The sequence below is a fragment of the Aplidium turbinatum genome, chromosome 4, assembly GCF_918807975.1.
Source record: "Aplidium turbinatum chromosome 4, kaAplTurb1.1, whole genome shotgun sequence".
NCBI classification, from domain to species: Eukaryota; Metazoa; Chordata; class Ascidiacea; order Aplousobranchia; family Polyclinidae; genus Aplidium; species Aplidium turbinatum.
In genome coordinates this window covers 23911017-23927795 of record NC_137475.1, presented here as the reverse complement: position 1 = coordinate 23927795, position 16779 = coordinate 23911017, and the positions used below count along the sequence as shown (strand labels likewise).

At 39.7% G+C, this 16779-nt stretch overlaps 1 protein-coding gene across 4 annotated transcripts in view; it reads right to left on the bottom strand.

Moving 5' to 3' along the window:
* The window catches only part of LOC145768233 (forkhead-associated domain-containing protein 1-like), a 78224-nt gene that overhangs the window by 35117 nt on the left and 26328 nt on the right, over positions 1-16779 (bottom strand). For all 4 annotated transcript variants that reach the window (XR_014288925.1, XM_082579718.1, XM_082579720.1 and 1 more), the window contains exons 10-15: positions 12507-12634; positions 6718-6835; positions 6059-6260; positions 2549-2729; positions 2087-2222; positions 1529-1618 (exon numbers count right to left, since the gene is read on the bottom strand). Coding sequence is in view for 3 of the 4 variants with exons in the window: in XM_082579718.1 (XP_082435844.1) it covers positions 1529-1618; positions 2087-2222; positions 2549-2729; positions 6059-6260; positions 6718-6835; positions 12507-12634 (855 nt within the window). In the remaining variant the exon portion in view is untranslated. The remainder of the gene's footprint in view (positions 1-1528; positions 1619-2086; positions 2223-2548; positions 2730-6058; positions 6261-6717; positions 6836-12506; positions 12635-16779) is intronic.

Here is a 16779-nt window from a genome sequence, read left to right as displayed (position 1 = left end):
ATATCGGAACAAGTATTTAAATGCGCCGGCCGGTCGTAGCAACAAAATTACTGTAAATGGTGCGAACCCCCTTCAATTAGCTTATGTCACCATTTGCTTTAATGAGTGCTTTCACATAATTGCCTTGGGATTAGAGGAGCTTCAGGACTGGTAGCGATTGTCATATGGCAATAATTAGGGCAAATTTTTTCAACTTGTTTTACAGCTTTCAAAAGAAACAAGACTAATACAGCAAAATATTTTTAGCTATTTCCGGGAATTTTATAATGCAACATTTTGCAGCTTTTTTTTCTTTTAAATGCAACCTTTAACTGCATATTGTTTTAAACATTATTTTTCCTTTACAGCAATCAACTTAGGAAAAACTTGTATTTGGATGGTCCGCTTGCTTCCAGACCATATGAGGCTGTGTGCAAAGGGTGGCGGTTGGGTTTGGATGTTAACCCTCCCTGGAGGCAAAGCATTCTACAATTATTAGTTTACTTTAGGTTATTCAAAGACAGATAAAACCAAGCAACCACACGGCATTTAATATAATACATTAAAAAGTGAACATAAACTACGAACGTTTTCGTTTTCTTTACTCATAAAATCCTACAATCCTCGCCTCAATACGCAGTTGTTGGCCGCAGGAATTAACCGCCATGTAATGTGCCTTTCTCCCCTGCTTTGCCGTTTCATTCTTGTGCATTTCGTTTTTCAATTTATTGTGTAGATCAGTTATTTATTTTCAATGTAGGTGCAAAATCAGTTATTTTCCGTTACTTGAAAAGGGCTAACATGTGTATGGCCGAAAACGTTCGTAGTTTATAGTTTATGTTCACTATAATATATTATGTTAAATGCCGTGTGGTTGCTTGGTTTTATCTGTCTATGGTTGAAGAAAGTCACCTCTTTACCAAAATTGTATTTAAGTTATTTGTCAAAATTTTTGTTAGTTTTACTACAACTTGCGCTTGCTTTTGGTTGTTTATAGAAACAGTTGTGACAAAACAGAGAGTCTTACGGCGCCCCCCCCCCCCTACCCCCAAAAAGCGTGGTGTACTTATTAAATTTGTTGGTAAAGGTTGAAGTACAAAAATGTGTAGCTTCCATAAAAATAACAACTGCATAATATTTGCATTCGGCACCCGAATTTAGCCTAAGGTAAGTGTCGGTGGCAATACAACAGCATTATATGCAAATTATCACATTGTACAGCAACCTCCTGCAGGCTTGTGCAAAGCTTCAGCCATGCTTTTTAGGTAAACAATAGTCAAAGATCGTCAATTTTCCACAATTCATATTTGGAAACATTTGGAATAAATAACACGAATAAATAAGTACTGGGGTTAAAAATGCTCGCGCATACATAAAACTTTTTACTTCAAATTTCCTTTAAAATCAGTGCGATTTTATCACTTTTGTACGGCAATAAACATTTGTCTTAACGATAAACAGTAGGCCTGCAGTACATCCTGTGTTTCAACTTTGCGTTTATATTCCTGGTTACAAATCGAAGCCGATGTTCACTCAAAAAAATGCTAACCTCTATATTTTTTTGGGCTTCAAGGTTGGAATAAGTCTCCTGCAGTTTCGTCTTCAATTTTTTCTCTTCCACTTGTTGCTCAGACAGCATCTGAAATGCGGCACACGTCATGTTAGCATTTTGCATAGATGCAGCTGCAATGTATCAGCCAAAATAAGTGCGTGGGATTAAAACTGGTGATATCCACCTAATTGGTATACACTGGGTCTTACATTTGTAAAATTTTACTGAACAAGTTTTTATTGTTATAAAATCTTGGGTTACAAAGAATAAGTTGCGAGAGAACACCGGGCGATCTATAGCCTGTCCAGTGTCCATGGACAGTGGAGATGGCAAAGCTACGTTTTACTGATACGGACCAGTTATCGATAGGGAAAATATGCCACGGCTACATAGAAACATGAAGACAGTTAATATTCTTTGCATTATTACAGAGTTTACGTTAGGTATTTTTTATCGGACAATGTATTTGTTATTCAAATCATCATCATCAGCCAGTCATGCCACCGCTGGCAGATGGCCAAATCACAAAATGATAAAGAAACGTTAGCACCCGACCTTCCTCAGTTGCTCAATGCCTAAGTTTGCTGAAGTCATCTTCACTTTTTCCTGTGCTAGGGCTTCCATGCGCTTCTCTTCCTCAGCTTTTTTCAGCTCCCGGAGAGATAGTTCAAAACGGGTCTCTTCTTCCCGGCTGCATGATACATGGTTGTTATTGTAAGGCTTAATTAAATAACTTTGTAAAGTGCAAATTTCACGAAAGGTCAGGCCAATTGATAAAACTTTATTTTCGAGCTGAAAAAGCATCATCTAGCTTAATTCATGCAGTTGTATACGCCATACGCATACCAGTAGCAATAGACGAATAAACAATCTTTGAAACACAGGCAGCAGACCAAGAGTTACTTGACAAAGAAAAGCTGTGAAGGATTAAAAGGATGAAAAAGTGCTAAGGGGCTAATTGGTGCTGACATTCAAAACCAACTAAAAATAGTTTCTTTTAATATTAACATCCATCACCGAATGTTTTCCAACTGAATGGCCAGTTTTTCTTCATTTTCTTTTAATAATTTATCGATGTTGCTCTGCAGCTCCTCTTGGTGATGGACTTCGAGCTGATTAAACGCATCTAATGCCGCTTGGTGGCGATCCTTCTCGGAGAGCAAAGCATGGTGTAATTCGCTCACATGACTTGCTGGATCTAAATCAATCAGTATGAATTGATGATAGATCACTGAGAAAAGTGCGGGTAGTAATCGTTACTCCTCAAACGAAAACGCTTCACCCCGCAAACCGAAACAACAGCAAATCTGTTCGATTCTATGTTATTATGTTACAAAATAATGTGACTTGCGAAATACAGGAATATTTATTGCTTGAGACACGTGCATATCATATCACGTTGCATTCAACACATTATCGCAATCCTATAACTAATCATCTATATGCGTGCTGTTTGCTTGTTGTTCTCGACAATCTATCAATGATACCAGATAGACCATTATTAGTGATAAATACAGCACCGTACACCACCAATGACAATAGGTTATTCATAGCCACACACATCATTAGTCCTTCAACGATGACAAAAATTCCAATGTCTTTCACTTTAGTAAAATTTGCCAATATTTGATCTGATCACCAAAGATAAGCCAACCTTCTATTCCACTTAATGGACAAAGGATAGAAGGGGAGTCTTAAAAAATGATATGGTATGCGGTTTATTCCTCAGTGCCAAGCTAGCTTAAAAACAACAACGAGATATACAATTATCAATTGGCGCGCAGTTAAAACGTAAAATCCGACAAGTGCACCCTAGCCTGTCGTTGAGGACATTCAGACGGGCATTTTAAATTGAACTTGGATGTATACAGCCATTTTGCTTGCGATTTATGGTCTATCCAATCTGCCATGGAAATGTCTTTATCGTCGTCTACCCCAAGTAAACTTTTATCAAATAGCTGTTGTCTTGACTTCATTCGATAAAAACACTTTTCTTAAGGAGCTAAGACTTTAAACCGGAGTAAGTTATTCAGTACCAGGTGCCGTCAACTAAAAGTCAAAGTGTGGCCTCTTGACGACAAAAATCAGCGGGTTTGATGCCTGCCAGAATAAGGAGATTGTTCAGCAGTGAAAAACATAGACATCCGGTTATGGTTTTCCAGAACCCGTTGATTGTAGTGTTGATGTTGTGACAGTTCAGCTAACACAAGTTGTTTTTAGCGACTTATGGCTGAGTAGACGCTAAGGCTGCCGTTCATAGGTCATGACTTGGCTTAACACATGAAGCAGAAATGCAGAAATATTACTATACAGATCATCATGAGTTATTAAATGTTAATTTAGGACAGATTGCGTCACTTGCATGCAGCAGGTTTTGCGATTTTGACAGCACACCCAGAGAAACCAAGTTCGATAAGAAGACCATGCGCCAATGCATGCCTTACCTTGCCACACAAACCCACCACAAGCGGATTCTTTTCCAATTCTATCCACACTACACCTGATTTTGTAACTCCTAATGCCATCGTCTACAACAACCTTCACTTCACTCATCACTTTGCTCAATTTAAAGCTGTAACTGAAATAAGACAATTTCTCAATGATAAAACTTCAGTTGGGTTAATGAACGCCTGAAATCTTCCAACGTCCGAACAACGATCACCTTGTTATGAAAAAAAATGACCGTACCAACAACCAGGCCAGGAAATATACAGTATGAATGCATATTTTAGAAATGTAGAGGTGCTTGAGCAACGCACGTTAAGGACTGCACTCCATTCAGCGGCATCTAATGGATGAAATAATTCTCTGGTAACAAGACTTCAACAATCGGAAACTTCACTTTGTCAATCTCGGTGACCATAGGCCTGCGTCAGTGCGTCACTCAGTGATGCAAAGCCTCTACAAGTATGCGAAACTGCCAAGATTAATCTCTGCAAGAAGCTTTCCAAGTCCGAGGATAAAGGTTGAATCAATCATGGTTAAATATTACGAAAAAAAAGTCTTTTGCTCGTAACATATCTCTTCGGAACGACGTAACAAAACTTTGGTGCACAGTAATTATCATATGCAGTAACAATTCCATTACAAAAATTTAGCCTTTAAGCACCCTTGATCTAGACCAGTGATTCCCAGCCGCGGCTCTTAGAGCCGCATGCGGCCACAAGCTAGCCTTCTTGCGGCTCTCATTGACCCCTGAAAATCCCACAAAAAATAAAAAAAAATCTTTATAATAATTAAGGCGATTATTTTTTGACTTGTCAAAATTATTTTCGAAGTCAAAATTGTTTACAAACTGCATAGTCGTTGTGTCGTAGAGGTTGCACTGTCAGTGAACTTTTCATTTTACATCTTACACCAGGGATACGTGTACCCTTTGGGGGTACGAAGCACCAAAGCAGGGGGTACGACATGCAATGTGAAACTATAAATCAAATCCTATTGCAGTTAATGTGGCCACTGCTCCTGATAATTTACAATTGGAGTTGCTAGACATGCAGTCAGATATCGAGCTCAAACAATTATTTCAAAGTGAAGACCTACTTGAATTTTGGAGTCGAGTTCCAGAGGGAAAGTATCCCAACTTGAAAACCAATGCCCAGAAAAACGCCTCTGTATTTGGATCAACTTACGTATGTGAAGCACTTCAGCAAATGATCAGAATCAAAAATACATATCGCAATCGGTTGACCGATGACCACCTTAAGCAGCTACTGCACTGCATTCTCTGCAATTGCGCCTCGCTTTGACAAACTTGTTAAAGCTGAAAGCCAATGCCAAGTTGCACATTAAATTGATTCGTTTGTGTTATTTTTCTTGTTAGTGTTGCTATTCGTTGGTACATCCTTTCATGCTGTAAAAGTTTCGTTATAATTACTTGAGTGTTTTCATGCGGCTCCATACGCACTCTGAAAGTTGAAATTAGGGCCCGACACCAAAAAAGGTTGGGAACCACTGATCTAGACTCTACTTTATTCTGTATTAACTGAAACTGTGTTCTGGAGAAAAATAAACTACTACAACATAACTGTTCTTTTTTTAGTTAATCAATCTAACTAAAGAATAATTTTATTTTATCTGCTATAAGTTAAAAAAAAGCAAAGTGGTGTCCTTAAAGAAATAAAGGCGAAAACTTGCAATGCGTGCTGTCCTATACCACCATGATTTCGCTCAGAATTGTCAACGTAGGCTCGCTTTATGCTGCAGTACTGTAGTATCAAGGTCTCGTTCAACGTAATCTTGTCGTCAGAAAGCTACTTGCTAATTCAAACTAAGAAGACCCCACAACCCGCTGCAAAGATGGTCGCCATAGAATCGCTAGAATTATCAAAGGAGAGGGCATTGTTTGTTCACAACAAATATATCGTGTTTCAAATCAAGGAAAACAATGATAGTTCATGCTAGATTGACAATGTACAGAAGGCAGGCATTAAATAACTAATTCTTTGGATTAATCAACACAAGTAACAAATACAACTTAACAGTAAATGATAGCATGCCGTGTATGTGGATTTGATACAAACTCACTCTTTTCGTCGATTGCCATATCATAGCCGGCCTGCATTAGGGCTTGATCCATGACAGCTGACCAATCAGCTTCCGAGTTGAGAAAAGCAGCAAATGACTTGTAAATCCAAGAGAAGCATTCGTCAGCAAGTGCAAGCGTCAAAAGAAGCTCTCCCTCAGTTCTCAGTGTCTTGGTGAGGTGACCAGACTTGGAGATACGGTCCTGGCAACACATGACATTGGTCACTGACACAACCAGCTGGTGAAAAGCGTCGTTGGATTACAAGGTGGCATCGGTCAGCAAGGCAACTAATTAACCCTTCCCTCAAATCACAATGCTCTCCAAACAAGAATTAATAGCTGATTTCACAATTATAACGCAACAATGATTCTAACTTTTCTCGCTGGCTTTTGTCTGTGAGAAACTATTGTCTACAATAATAATTTTAAAAAATGTAAGTTGAATTTGTATGATTTCGGTGTGTCTGCGCCAAAATAATACATTGTGCAACAACCGGCGCAAGCCATACAAAAAGGTATCGAGGGCTGGACTTTGGTCACCCCTGCGTTAAACTGTACCGTCAGGAATATCTCCAAGCAAAAATTTAATAAAATGTGATTGACAAATCAGTCTAGCTTGGATATACATTTATCAGTTGTAGCAATCGGCAAACACTCACCATCATCTCACCCACAGCAGCCTGGCAAGTCGTAGAGGACGAGGTGAGATCCTGAAGTAGTAATGTTTTTTCCCTCAACTTCTCTTCCACTTCTTCTACTTTACTCTTCATTTCCGACCTAGAAACGAAAATACTTAATTTCGCGAGTAAGGGATTCTATGAATTGTGTTCCTATATATAGAAGTACAATAATGCAAGGGTGCAACTAAGGTCTGGGGTTAGGTGTGTTCGAAACAAGTTTTGTTTCGACAAAATAAAACAACTTTATTTACAACGAAGCTTAATCAAAATGTGTATAGTGAAAATATCAGGTCAACGTCATATCAATTTAGGCTACAGTGCACTATCTTCCACCTAGCAAACATAATAGGCTGTCAGGTAAATCTTATTGATCAACAAATTGGCAACTTATCAATCAGCTGAAACGACAAGCAATGTGCACTGTGCAGCATGGTGGAAAGAACTCTCATGGTTGAACGTTCATGCCTGTGTAGGCTTGGTCGTTCTTTATCATCGATATTCATTTAAACAAGTGGAGAAAATGTACATGTGTCAGGAACCATTGCCACATAGAGCGATAGTTCATGGAGTCACTTCATAACTGAATGACTGTTTTAGCAAAATGCTTAGTTTTCAAAACAAAAAAAGTAATGGGACTGTTGTTATGAAAATTTTAACACAACTTTTGTTTCATAAAATACGAATTGTCCCTTTCAAAGTAGTTCCCTTTCGAGTTAATGCACTTTTGCATTGTATCCTGCCACTCCCTGAAACACTCGGCTAACTCCTTCTCTTTGAGGCTTCTTTTTAGCTTCCTCGACACTGAGACCTAGATTTCTTATGAAAATGAGAAATGAGTTCCATTTAGAAAAAAATTTAGTTTGGGGAAAAGCCAAAGATTTGTGGAATATGGAAGGTGGTGGAGAGATGTTATTTGCTTTTTACCAAAAGCTGCCTCACAATGATAGCCTTGTGGGCAGGTACATTGTCATGGTAAAAGAGCCATGAGTTGTCACTCTACATTGCCGGCCTGCTCCGTCGAACCTGGTGATGGAGGTGAATGAGAACCTGCTAGTAGAAGATCTTCCCGAACTTACAGATCTTCTCGAATGTTGTCGAGACAACGCTTCTTTGAACGTCCTCGAGGGTTATTCCCATGGACGTCATGACGGGATTTTCTTCGGCCACGCGACTCATTCTCATGGCATCTTCAAGATGATGGATGCCAAGCCTGGATCTCAGCTCTTTTATCGTCACTCGGTCAGAAAGGCGCTTGGAACAGATCCATCGTACCATTGCATTGCCATTGCAACATAGCTTATTGTGCTCTTTGACAGTGACAGGCCTGGTTTCATTTGCATACAATAGGACACTCCTCACACACATATTATGCACGTGGCCGCGGCTATCGATGGGAATATCCCTGTCAGTAAGGATAGGGATGAGCTGAAGGAAAATCCTCTAGGCTAATTGTATCATCATTGCAGTGTCATCCATACGGCCTCCCAATTGCTCAATCATGTCACCAAGACAGCGAAAGGCAGGCACAATGTCAAATTCTGCATCACCAATTGTAAGCTTGTCAGCAGTTGGCTAAGTAACTACCGTTATTTTATCGTGTCAGCAGTTTTTGCGTTTAGACTTAGAATTTTTCCTTAGAGAGCCATTCACCCCTGAACACTTGTGATGAATCGATTTTTACAATGAGCGTAGTAAATAGAGTTCCTGCCAACGCTTCTCCGACACACACCACATGGAAATTTCCTCCTTTCTTTAAACTGGCGGTTCTAAAAGCTTGAGGAGTGCAGAATCTTACTCTTCTTGACATGCGAAGCCCATAAGATACAATCCCTACTTTCCACGCTGAGAATTTCTGATCCACCTCAGCAAGACACTCAGCAGCAATGACAAGATCATCCGCATACGACATCTCTCAAGGGCAATCACAATAGAAATCACTGGAGAGTGCCTTCATCACGATAACCCACAACAAAGGACTCAGCACTGACCCTTGATGAACTCCGATGGTTACTTCAAACTCTGGACTGTAGTTTCCATTAACTCGAACACCAGAGTTTGAGCACTCGTACATGGCTAATACAACTGTGATTAACCACTCTTCAATAACAACATATCGCATAGCCCACCACAACACTTTTCTTGGCACTCGATCAAAAGCCTTTTCCTGGTCAACAACAAAAAAAAACAAGTTTTTCTGCTTTGATAAAAACTTCCCTTGCAATTAACACAGAATGAAAATGGCACCAGTGGTTCCACGTTCCGGCATGAAACAAAACTACATCGAATCAATATCGGCTTGCTCACAAATAATAGGCTTAAACAATAAACACCCTCTCAATGAGTTTGAGAACTTGGCCCTGTTACGTGAGGCCTCAGTAGGCCTAATATCTTCTGTCAAGAGCATCACCTTTGCCTTTATAACAAGTGATGATGTAAGACAAGTTCCATTCATCAGCCACTCGTTCTTTTCGAATAATATCATTTGCAAGCTCAGCTATTAATTCTGCTGTATGATCACCACCACATTTAACTATCTCGACAACGATCTCTGAAGGGCCTGGAACTTAGCCATTTTGCATGTGCTGTACCACCTCTCCTACCATGTCTTTGTCAATAAGCTGAAGAGGGCCAGCTTTCGGACTAATCTCACTAACAGACAGACAAAACAAAGTAACTTTAATGGGTTTAAAATATTTTATTACACAAAGAAATATAACATAATTAAAATAAACTCAAACGCTTTCGACACGTACTTGTGTCCTCATCAGAAATAACTTCAAGTACTGCAATATACACAAAATGAGAATTATAAGATAAATCTGACTGTGCACTATAACTGCAACGACATTACGGACTGCAAAGCAAAAACTCAATAAGTGATACAAGCTCGAGTACGAGTAAATTACAAGGCGGAAAACAGACCAGGAGATGTAAAATGCAACAATTAGAACACACAGAAAAAGAAAAATGAGCCACAGGCAAATAATTGCCTGTTGAGAGACGGATTCCTGACGAGGACATAAATACGTGTCGAAAACGTTTGAGTTTATTATAATTGGTATGTCACATTTCTTTGTGTAATAAAATATGTTAAACCCGTTGAAGTTAATTTGTTTTGTCTGTCTATGGTTCAACAAAGCGAAATCTATGCCAAAGCTTTATTAACCTCACTAAGAACATCAGGGTTCCAGGGGAATTCGGTATTGAGCAATCTATCATAATGGCTCAACCTGGCTCCAATCTTATCAGCATCAGAGAAAGCAATGCTGTTGTTGTCACATCTAATACATTTCTTACCTACCACATCCCCATTCTCATACATTTTACAGGCAAGCTTAAACCCTTGATTCCTCTTGTCGATGGATTTGCGACAACTGAATCTTTCTTGCTATGCTGCTTTCTGGTTGGCAAAGGATATTACTGATTTCGCAACCTTTATAGCAACATTATAATCTTCCTTACTGCCACCTTTCTGACATTCTTTGCGTTTTTGCTTCACTGCTGCATCTACTTTATATTTCCATCATCATGTCTACCTACTGTTGGAAGGCCCTCCCTTTGTGTAGCCACAGGTTTTTTCACAAGCATTAGTCAAACTGGATTGCAGCACAGTCCATAAATTATTTCCAACACTCCTACTATCAAATATCAGCAGCTCAAAGTTGGTCAGAAACATGCTCTTCAAATATAGAACGGCTTTCCGGAAACTTAAGCTTCCAAAGCCGAAGCTTGGGGTAACGGTTTTCAGCTTATATGCTTTGACGTTGATGTTCAATTGTTCATGTAACATACGCAACATAACAGTAACATAACAGTAACATTTATAAGTAGTTTGTGTTGAGATGTGCATTTTTTGGTTATAGGCGAATTCTTCGTAAACAATTCTTCGTAAAGCAATTCTTCGTAAGCAATTCTTCGTAAAACAATTGTTCGTAAACAGTTGTTGGTGAAATGAAATCCGTAAAAGAATTTTTCGTAAAGCATTTCTTCGTATACGTCAAATCTCCATTGCATGCACGAATAAATGCTTTGGGAAGAATTGTTTTACAAAGAATTAACTTTACGAAGAATTGTTTTACGAAAAATTGCTTACAAAGAATTGCTTTACGAAGAACTGTTTACGAAGAAAACGTCGGACACCGCATTTTTTACTTCCAATAACTTTAGCATTTCTTACTAGGTTTAGGTTAGACCTCCTCAACAGAATGTAATCAATCTGAGTAGTTAACTAGTTATAGACCCAGGCTTATAAGTTATCAGCCGCAAATCAGCTTTCTCAAAGAATGTATTAGTCACAGAAAGATTGAGAACAACACTTAGGTCCAACAACTTCAATACTTCTTGTACCGATCCCAAAGCCACCATGGACACCCATAAAACTACTTGCAGATTCACCAACGCGATAATTGAAATCACCACCAACCAGAAGCAATTCATGGTCAGGGACAGCAGCAAAGTTACTTAAGAGTATGTCATAGAAACTGTCTTCCTCTTTTTGAGAGCGACCAACCTGAGGAGCATAAGCACTAGAACACATTTATAACATCGTGTTCATTTAGAAACCTAAAACAAACTATTCGGCTGCAAATGAAAGACAAAGACAAAACTTTGTTGATCCCTTCTTTTGCTACAAGAATCCCCACGCCACCAAACCATCTTCTTCAACTTTCCAGAAAAGCTTGTGTTTCTTATTCATTCCTTTAATAAATCTCGAGGATTCTCCTCTCCATCGAGTCTCTTGAACACAACAAATGTCAATGCCTCTGCGTGTCAAAGTCTCCATAATTTCGCTTGCTCTTCCCAGCATGATGCCGACGGTTAAATTTCCCAGTCGCATTCCAGTTCAAGGCAACTGGGATGAGTCCCTGTTCACTCCTGTCACATCAGTCCGGGGCTGCTGATGTGCCCTTCTGATCGACCTTCGAGGGTCCGAAGGTGGCCTCCTCTGATCTGCACTATTCAAAATTGACATTATCATAAGCATTTCAAGCAGGATTTTACAGCTGAATGTCCTTCCTAAAGCCAACCCAAATAATTTTACAGATATTGATCACTCTCAAAGTTGCAAATTTCCAACCCAATGTAAACCAACCGATGTGTTCAGATGGCATTTTCTCCATCAGCCGGTGGCAATTGTTGGAACATCGGTTATTCTGCTGAGTGCTCGGTCAAGGTCAAGAATGTTTTGTGTTGAAGGTCAATGTATGACAAAGTCCAAATAGTATAAACTCATCATGTTGTGAGGTTAAGAGGCTAAAGTTGTTACGCGGTTGCTAACATATAGATAAATTTAGTCTAAAAAACAATAACAACAGTTATTACGCGATAATGAAAGGAGTTAAGCCATGCAACAAGAAAGCGGAGTGACAACGTCAGAGAGGGATTCTGGGGAAAGCGAGCCATTCTCGCAATAAAGTGACTCAAAATTGCCCTTTCATTCCTTTCATAATTCGCATAAAAAATGTTGTCATTACTACTCGCAGACAAAATTTATTGGTATGTTAGCAACTGCATAACAACTTTAGCTTTTTTCTGAACTAAACTGCTGAATTTCACGGTACAGTACCTGTTATAACGTGATGCTGAAGAGGATTAAATATCTAAAATCGACATCTACAACATGATGGTTGATATTATTGGAACTTTCTCATGCATTTACATTTATCATGAAAGTACAACCGACTTTATATTAAAAGACATGTAGTCGTCATGTACTTTACCTTTATTTTAAATGCAAAATAAAACAGCCTAGCATACATTGACATCACCTTTGCTTAATTGTTTTCTTTATGTCCTCTACAACAGTACTATCCTCCACCGTTTTCAGGTCATCCGGAACGGACAGGCCGGGACATGAGTATAAGGCGTTCACGATTCGCAGCCGGAACCGTTCCAACTGGAAGAAAAGTATACAATATAAAGTATGTGCAGGAAATGTGCCCAGAACGGAGCAAGTTTGAATTACTTCAAACCATAACTCACAAAAATAAATAACTTAGACACGGTGCACAAGATTTCAGAACAAAACCCGAAGTCGATTGCAGACAAGTGTGCTTGAATTCTACATTTGCCTAAAATGTTTCTTCAGGTGTTTTCAGTGTTCAACGCTTTTTTTCATCTTGCAATCTGAATGTTATCATAATGAGAGTTGATAAAATAATACCTGCTCCCCAATGATAGCTATTGGATCTCCATACAGAGAATTTCATTCAATGTTTGAACTACTGAATTGTATTTACGTATTGCTTGATAAAGAGCTATTTTTTCTTCTCGTATTAAAGCTTTTTATAAAAAAATAAATAACTTGAACAATGAACACTAAAACAATTGAATAAAAACGCTTAAAAAAATATTTTAGACAAATATAGGATCCAAATACATGTTTATCTGCAATCCACATCGGCCTTCAGTTCTGAAGGTTTGTACACGAGGTACAGCAAAATCCTCTCCAACAGACTCACACCCATAATCACAAACCTGACTTGTCCAAATCAAAAATGTGGATAGCCAAACCGCAGAATAGAGCATGTCACATTGTCACAATGAACAAGCAAGCAGCCTTGGAGGCATCCCAAATACAACACCAGCACTCGGCACATGTATATCATGATAATAGTCTTCAAAAAAGCATTCGATAAATTCGATAAAGATAATTCGATAAAGCATTCGATAAAGCGTTATTAGGTCCACATAATCTATCCTGGGGTCCGTATACAGGACATTGGTAGATAATGTAAGTCTGAAAATGATGTCTGAAAAAAAATGCAGGCTGAAAATCTGAGCCACATGCACAAGATGGTGAGTCGGAAATGCCCATTGAAACATGTTATTATTGAAACGGCCTACTCAAGTTCGCCGGCGACTGAGCTTCACCCATTCCTTCCGAGATAGTTCTGTTCATCATCATCATAATCCATCGTCGGTTTGTTCCCCACTAGTGGGGGTGGCCGATTGTTTCAGGTGATATATTGGTACCTTATCGGGAAGGACTGTGAACTGAATTAGTCTGGCAACTTCTTTCCATTCACTGTTCCAAACTTCGGAAATGTGGAAGTTGGAGTTGCAAATAGCTGCAGCATGGCGGGAAAAGGGTGTCAAGATTTCAAGTGCTGGGGCCTTTGGAAGTGCGAGTTTAGAACAATCTGGTTGAGGAGGTATTCATCCCTTGACATGGCTTGTAAAACCAGACTACGTACGTGATTTTTCCTACGCAGTCTAGCTGGGGCAATGCCTGATAGTACTAGCAGAAAGTCGGTGGGAGTTGGAAATAGGCAACCAGTGATAATTCTCATGGTGGTGTTGAGGGCAGTGTCAATTGTGCTAGTGTGTACACTACGGCACCAAGTGGGGAAGCATACTCTACGGTGCTATAAACAAGTGCAAGAGCACTTGTACGAAGTGTGGATGTACGAGCACCCCAGGATGTTCCAGCTAAGCATCTCAGCTTAGCATGCCATGCTTCAGCATGGTGTTTCTAGGTTAATTGTCGGTAAAGCTTTACTCTTTAGTAGCGTGACGCGACAATTTATTGAAAGACAATTTATCGAACAACGGTTAATCGAACGACAGATTATTATCAAAAGACAATTTATCTAAGGACAATTCATCAAAACGACAGTTCATCGACCAACTGTTTATCGAAACGATAGTTTATCGAGCGACGATTCTCCCGAAACAAATTTTATCTAAAATTTTAATGCACATATGCAATGGAATACTCAAGGGTTATGTTTTCGATTAACTGTCGTTTCATTAATTGTCGTTCGGTGAACAATCGTTTCGATAAACAGTCGTTTCGATTAACCGTCATTCGATTAATTGTCGTTCGATAAACTGTCGTTTCGATTAACTGTCGTTCGATCAATAGTCGTTCGATCAACTGTTGTAGTACCCTTAAGTAGGTGGGACACGAGTAGTGTGGGAGTGGGTTTCCGTCAAGCGAGACTGACAACTGGCAGGTGGATTCCATGTTGCAAAGATGGAAGGGTGTTACAGTGGTCTTTACCGGGCTCAAGTTCAACTTCCACAGCTTCAGACGATCTGCGATTCGGAATATGTTGTTTGTAAGCGCTCCCTCTACTACATTCCAGTGCTTGTCAAAATGGAGAAGTTGCCAGAGTAACAGCATAGCCACACTTGCGTGACGCAGTTTTTGGCTTGTCACTGATGTAGATGTTAAATAGTAAAGGTGACAAGCACAGTCTTAGCGAAACACCATTTCTTAAGCAGCAGGGCCGACTGCACTACTCGTCACCGGTTTTCAGCAAAAAAGTTCAATTTGACAGAATATTTGTGAGAAATCGCACTACATTTTTGTCTGGGATTGTGCGAAGGAGCTTTAGTGCTAGCCCTCGGTACCACACAGTGTCATAAGCAGCAGTGAGGTCCACTAAAATCACTCTTGCTTTGTTGCCTTTCTCAAAACTTTCCTCAATATCATTGGTCTGCTTGACTGCTTGATGAGTTGTACAGCGTCCGTGCCGACATCCAGGTTGTTCTTGAGGCAGCTGAAGGTCAATAATTGGTTAGAGTCGAGTCAGCAGGTGCCATTCCAGGATCTTATATGAGACGCAGAGTACTGATATTGAGCGATAGTTCTTGGGATCATCAGCTGGCTTGTTTGGTTTAGATAACAGATGCTTTTCGCCAGATTTTAGATATGGCCTGGAGGATCAGTAAAGCAGAATAAAATCTTACAATCATGGCACACATTTGAGGCCACAGTGCTTTAGGAATTCTGCAGGGATATTATCGGGCCCCTGAGCTTTCCCGCTTTCAACTTGCTTGATGATAGATGCAAGTTCTATGGTACTAAAAGGAGATGACAAATGGCTATCTGCGTTTGGGGTGTTCCAGAGCCTGCTGCATTCCTGCTTCAGTGCAAAAGCGTGTTTCTAATTTAACACTTTGCATTTGCAATTGGCTTAAAGCTGTTGCACTATTGTGTTAGCACACAGGGTATCGATTAAGATTGGAGCTGCGGCCTATAAAGCGATTGAAAGTTTTCTATGCAACTCTGCTTGGGTGGCCTTGTACTGTATCTTCCCAACATTCTTTACATTTTATGTTGAGGTGTTCCGATAAATCATTGACAGTCATAGATGTTTCCTCACCGTTTTTTAAGCTGTGTTTGTTAATCTAACAGCAGCCTATGACACCGAGACCTGGTCCACAAACTACTCTGCCTGACAGACGCATGGTCAAAATTAGAGCTTCCATGGAACTCGTCTACAAAAGGTTTTTACTCTTATCACCGAAAACACAAAACTAAGTAAACAGGAGGGTCTCAAAAACGATGCCCCACAAGGATCAGTCTTGATACCTCTCCTTTTCAACGTCTATACACACAAATTTCTACCTACAACATCTAACAAGTGTGCATATGCTGATGACCTGGCCATTTTGCATTCTACGAAAGACTGGCAATCATTACAAATGGCATTGAGCAAAAACAAAAACAAACTATGTCAGGATATCTCCACCAATCAATCTAAAGGTCAGCGACAGTAAAACTATGACAGCAACGTGTCATTCTCAACAACAGGGAGGAAAAACGCGATTTGAAAGTGAATATCAATGACAAGATTTTTTCCATCTTTCACAGAGCCTAGATACCGTGGGGTGACCCTTGATAAATCACTCACATATTGTCACCATTTACAGTCACTAACTGACATCTCCCGTGGCCTTGCTGAGGCGTTCAGCAGGCACAATTTAATGTACAGGTGCTGATACCTTGCGTACTGCAACCCTGGCTTTGGTTCATTCCACCACTGAATATAGCGCCCACATCCGCCTAATTAACTGGCCAATCAATGATGCTTTGCGTACTGTGAATGGATGCCTGCGCCCAACTCCAACAAAGTACTTACCTGAGCTTCAGTGAAAAGGAGCCATTAATTATTCACCTGGCTCGCAGTGCTAAAGATCCTAACCACTTGCTCCACACAAACTTCATATTCCACTTTAAAAATCTTTTTGGCGATTGAAGTAAAAATAAAACTTTTGCACTACCTTTGAATTGGTAAAACTATTCGGTGA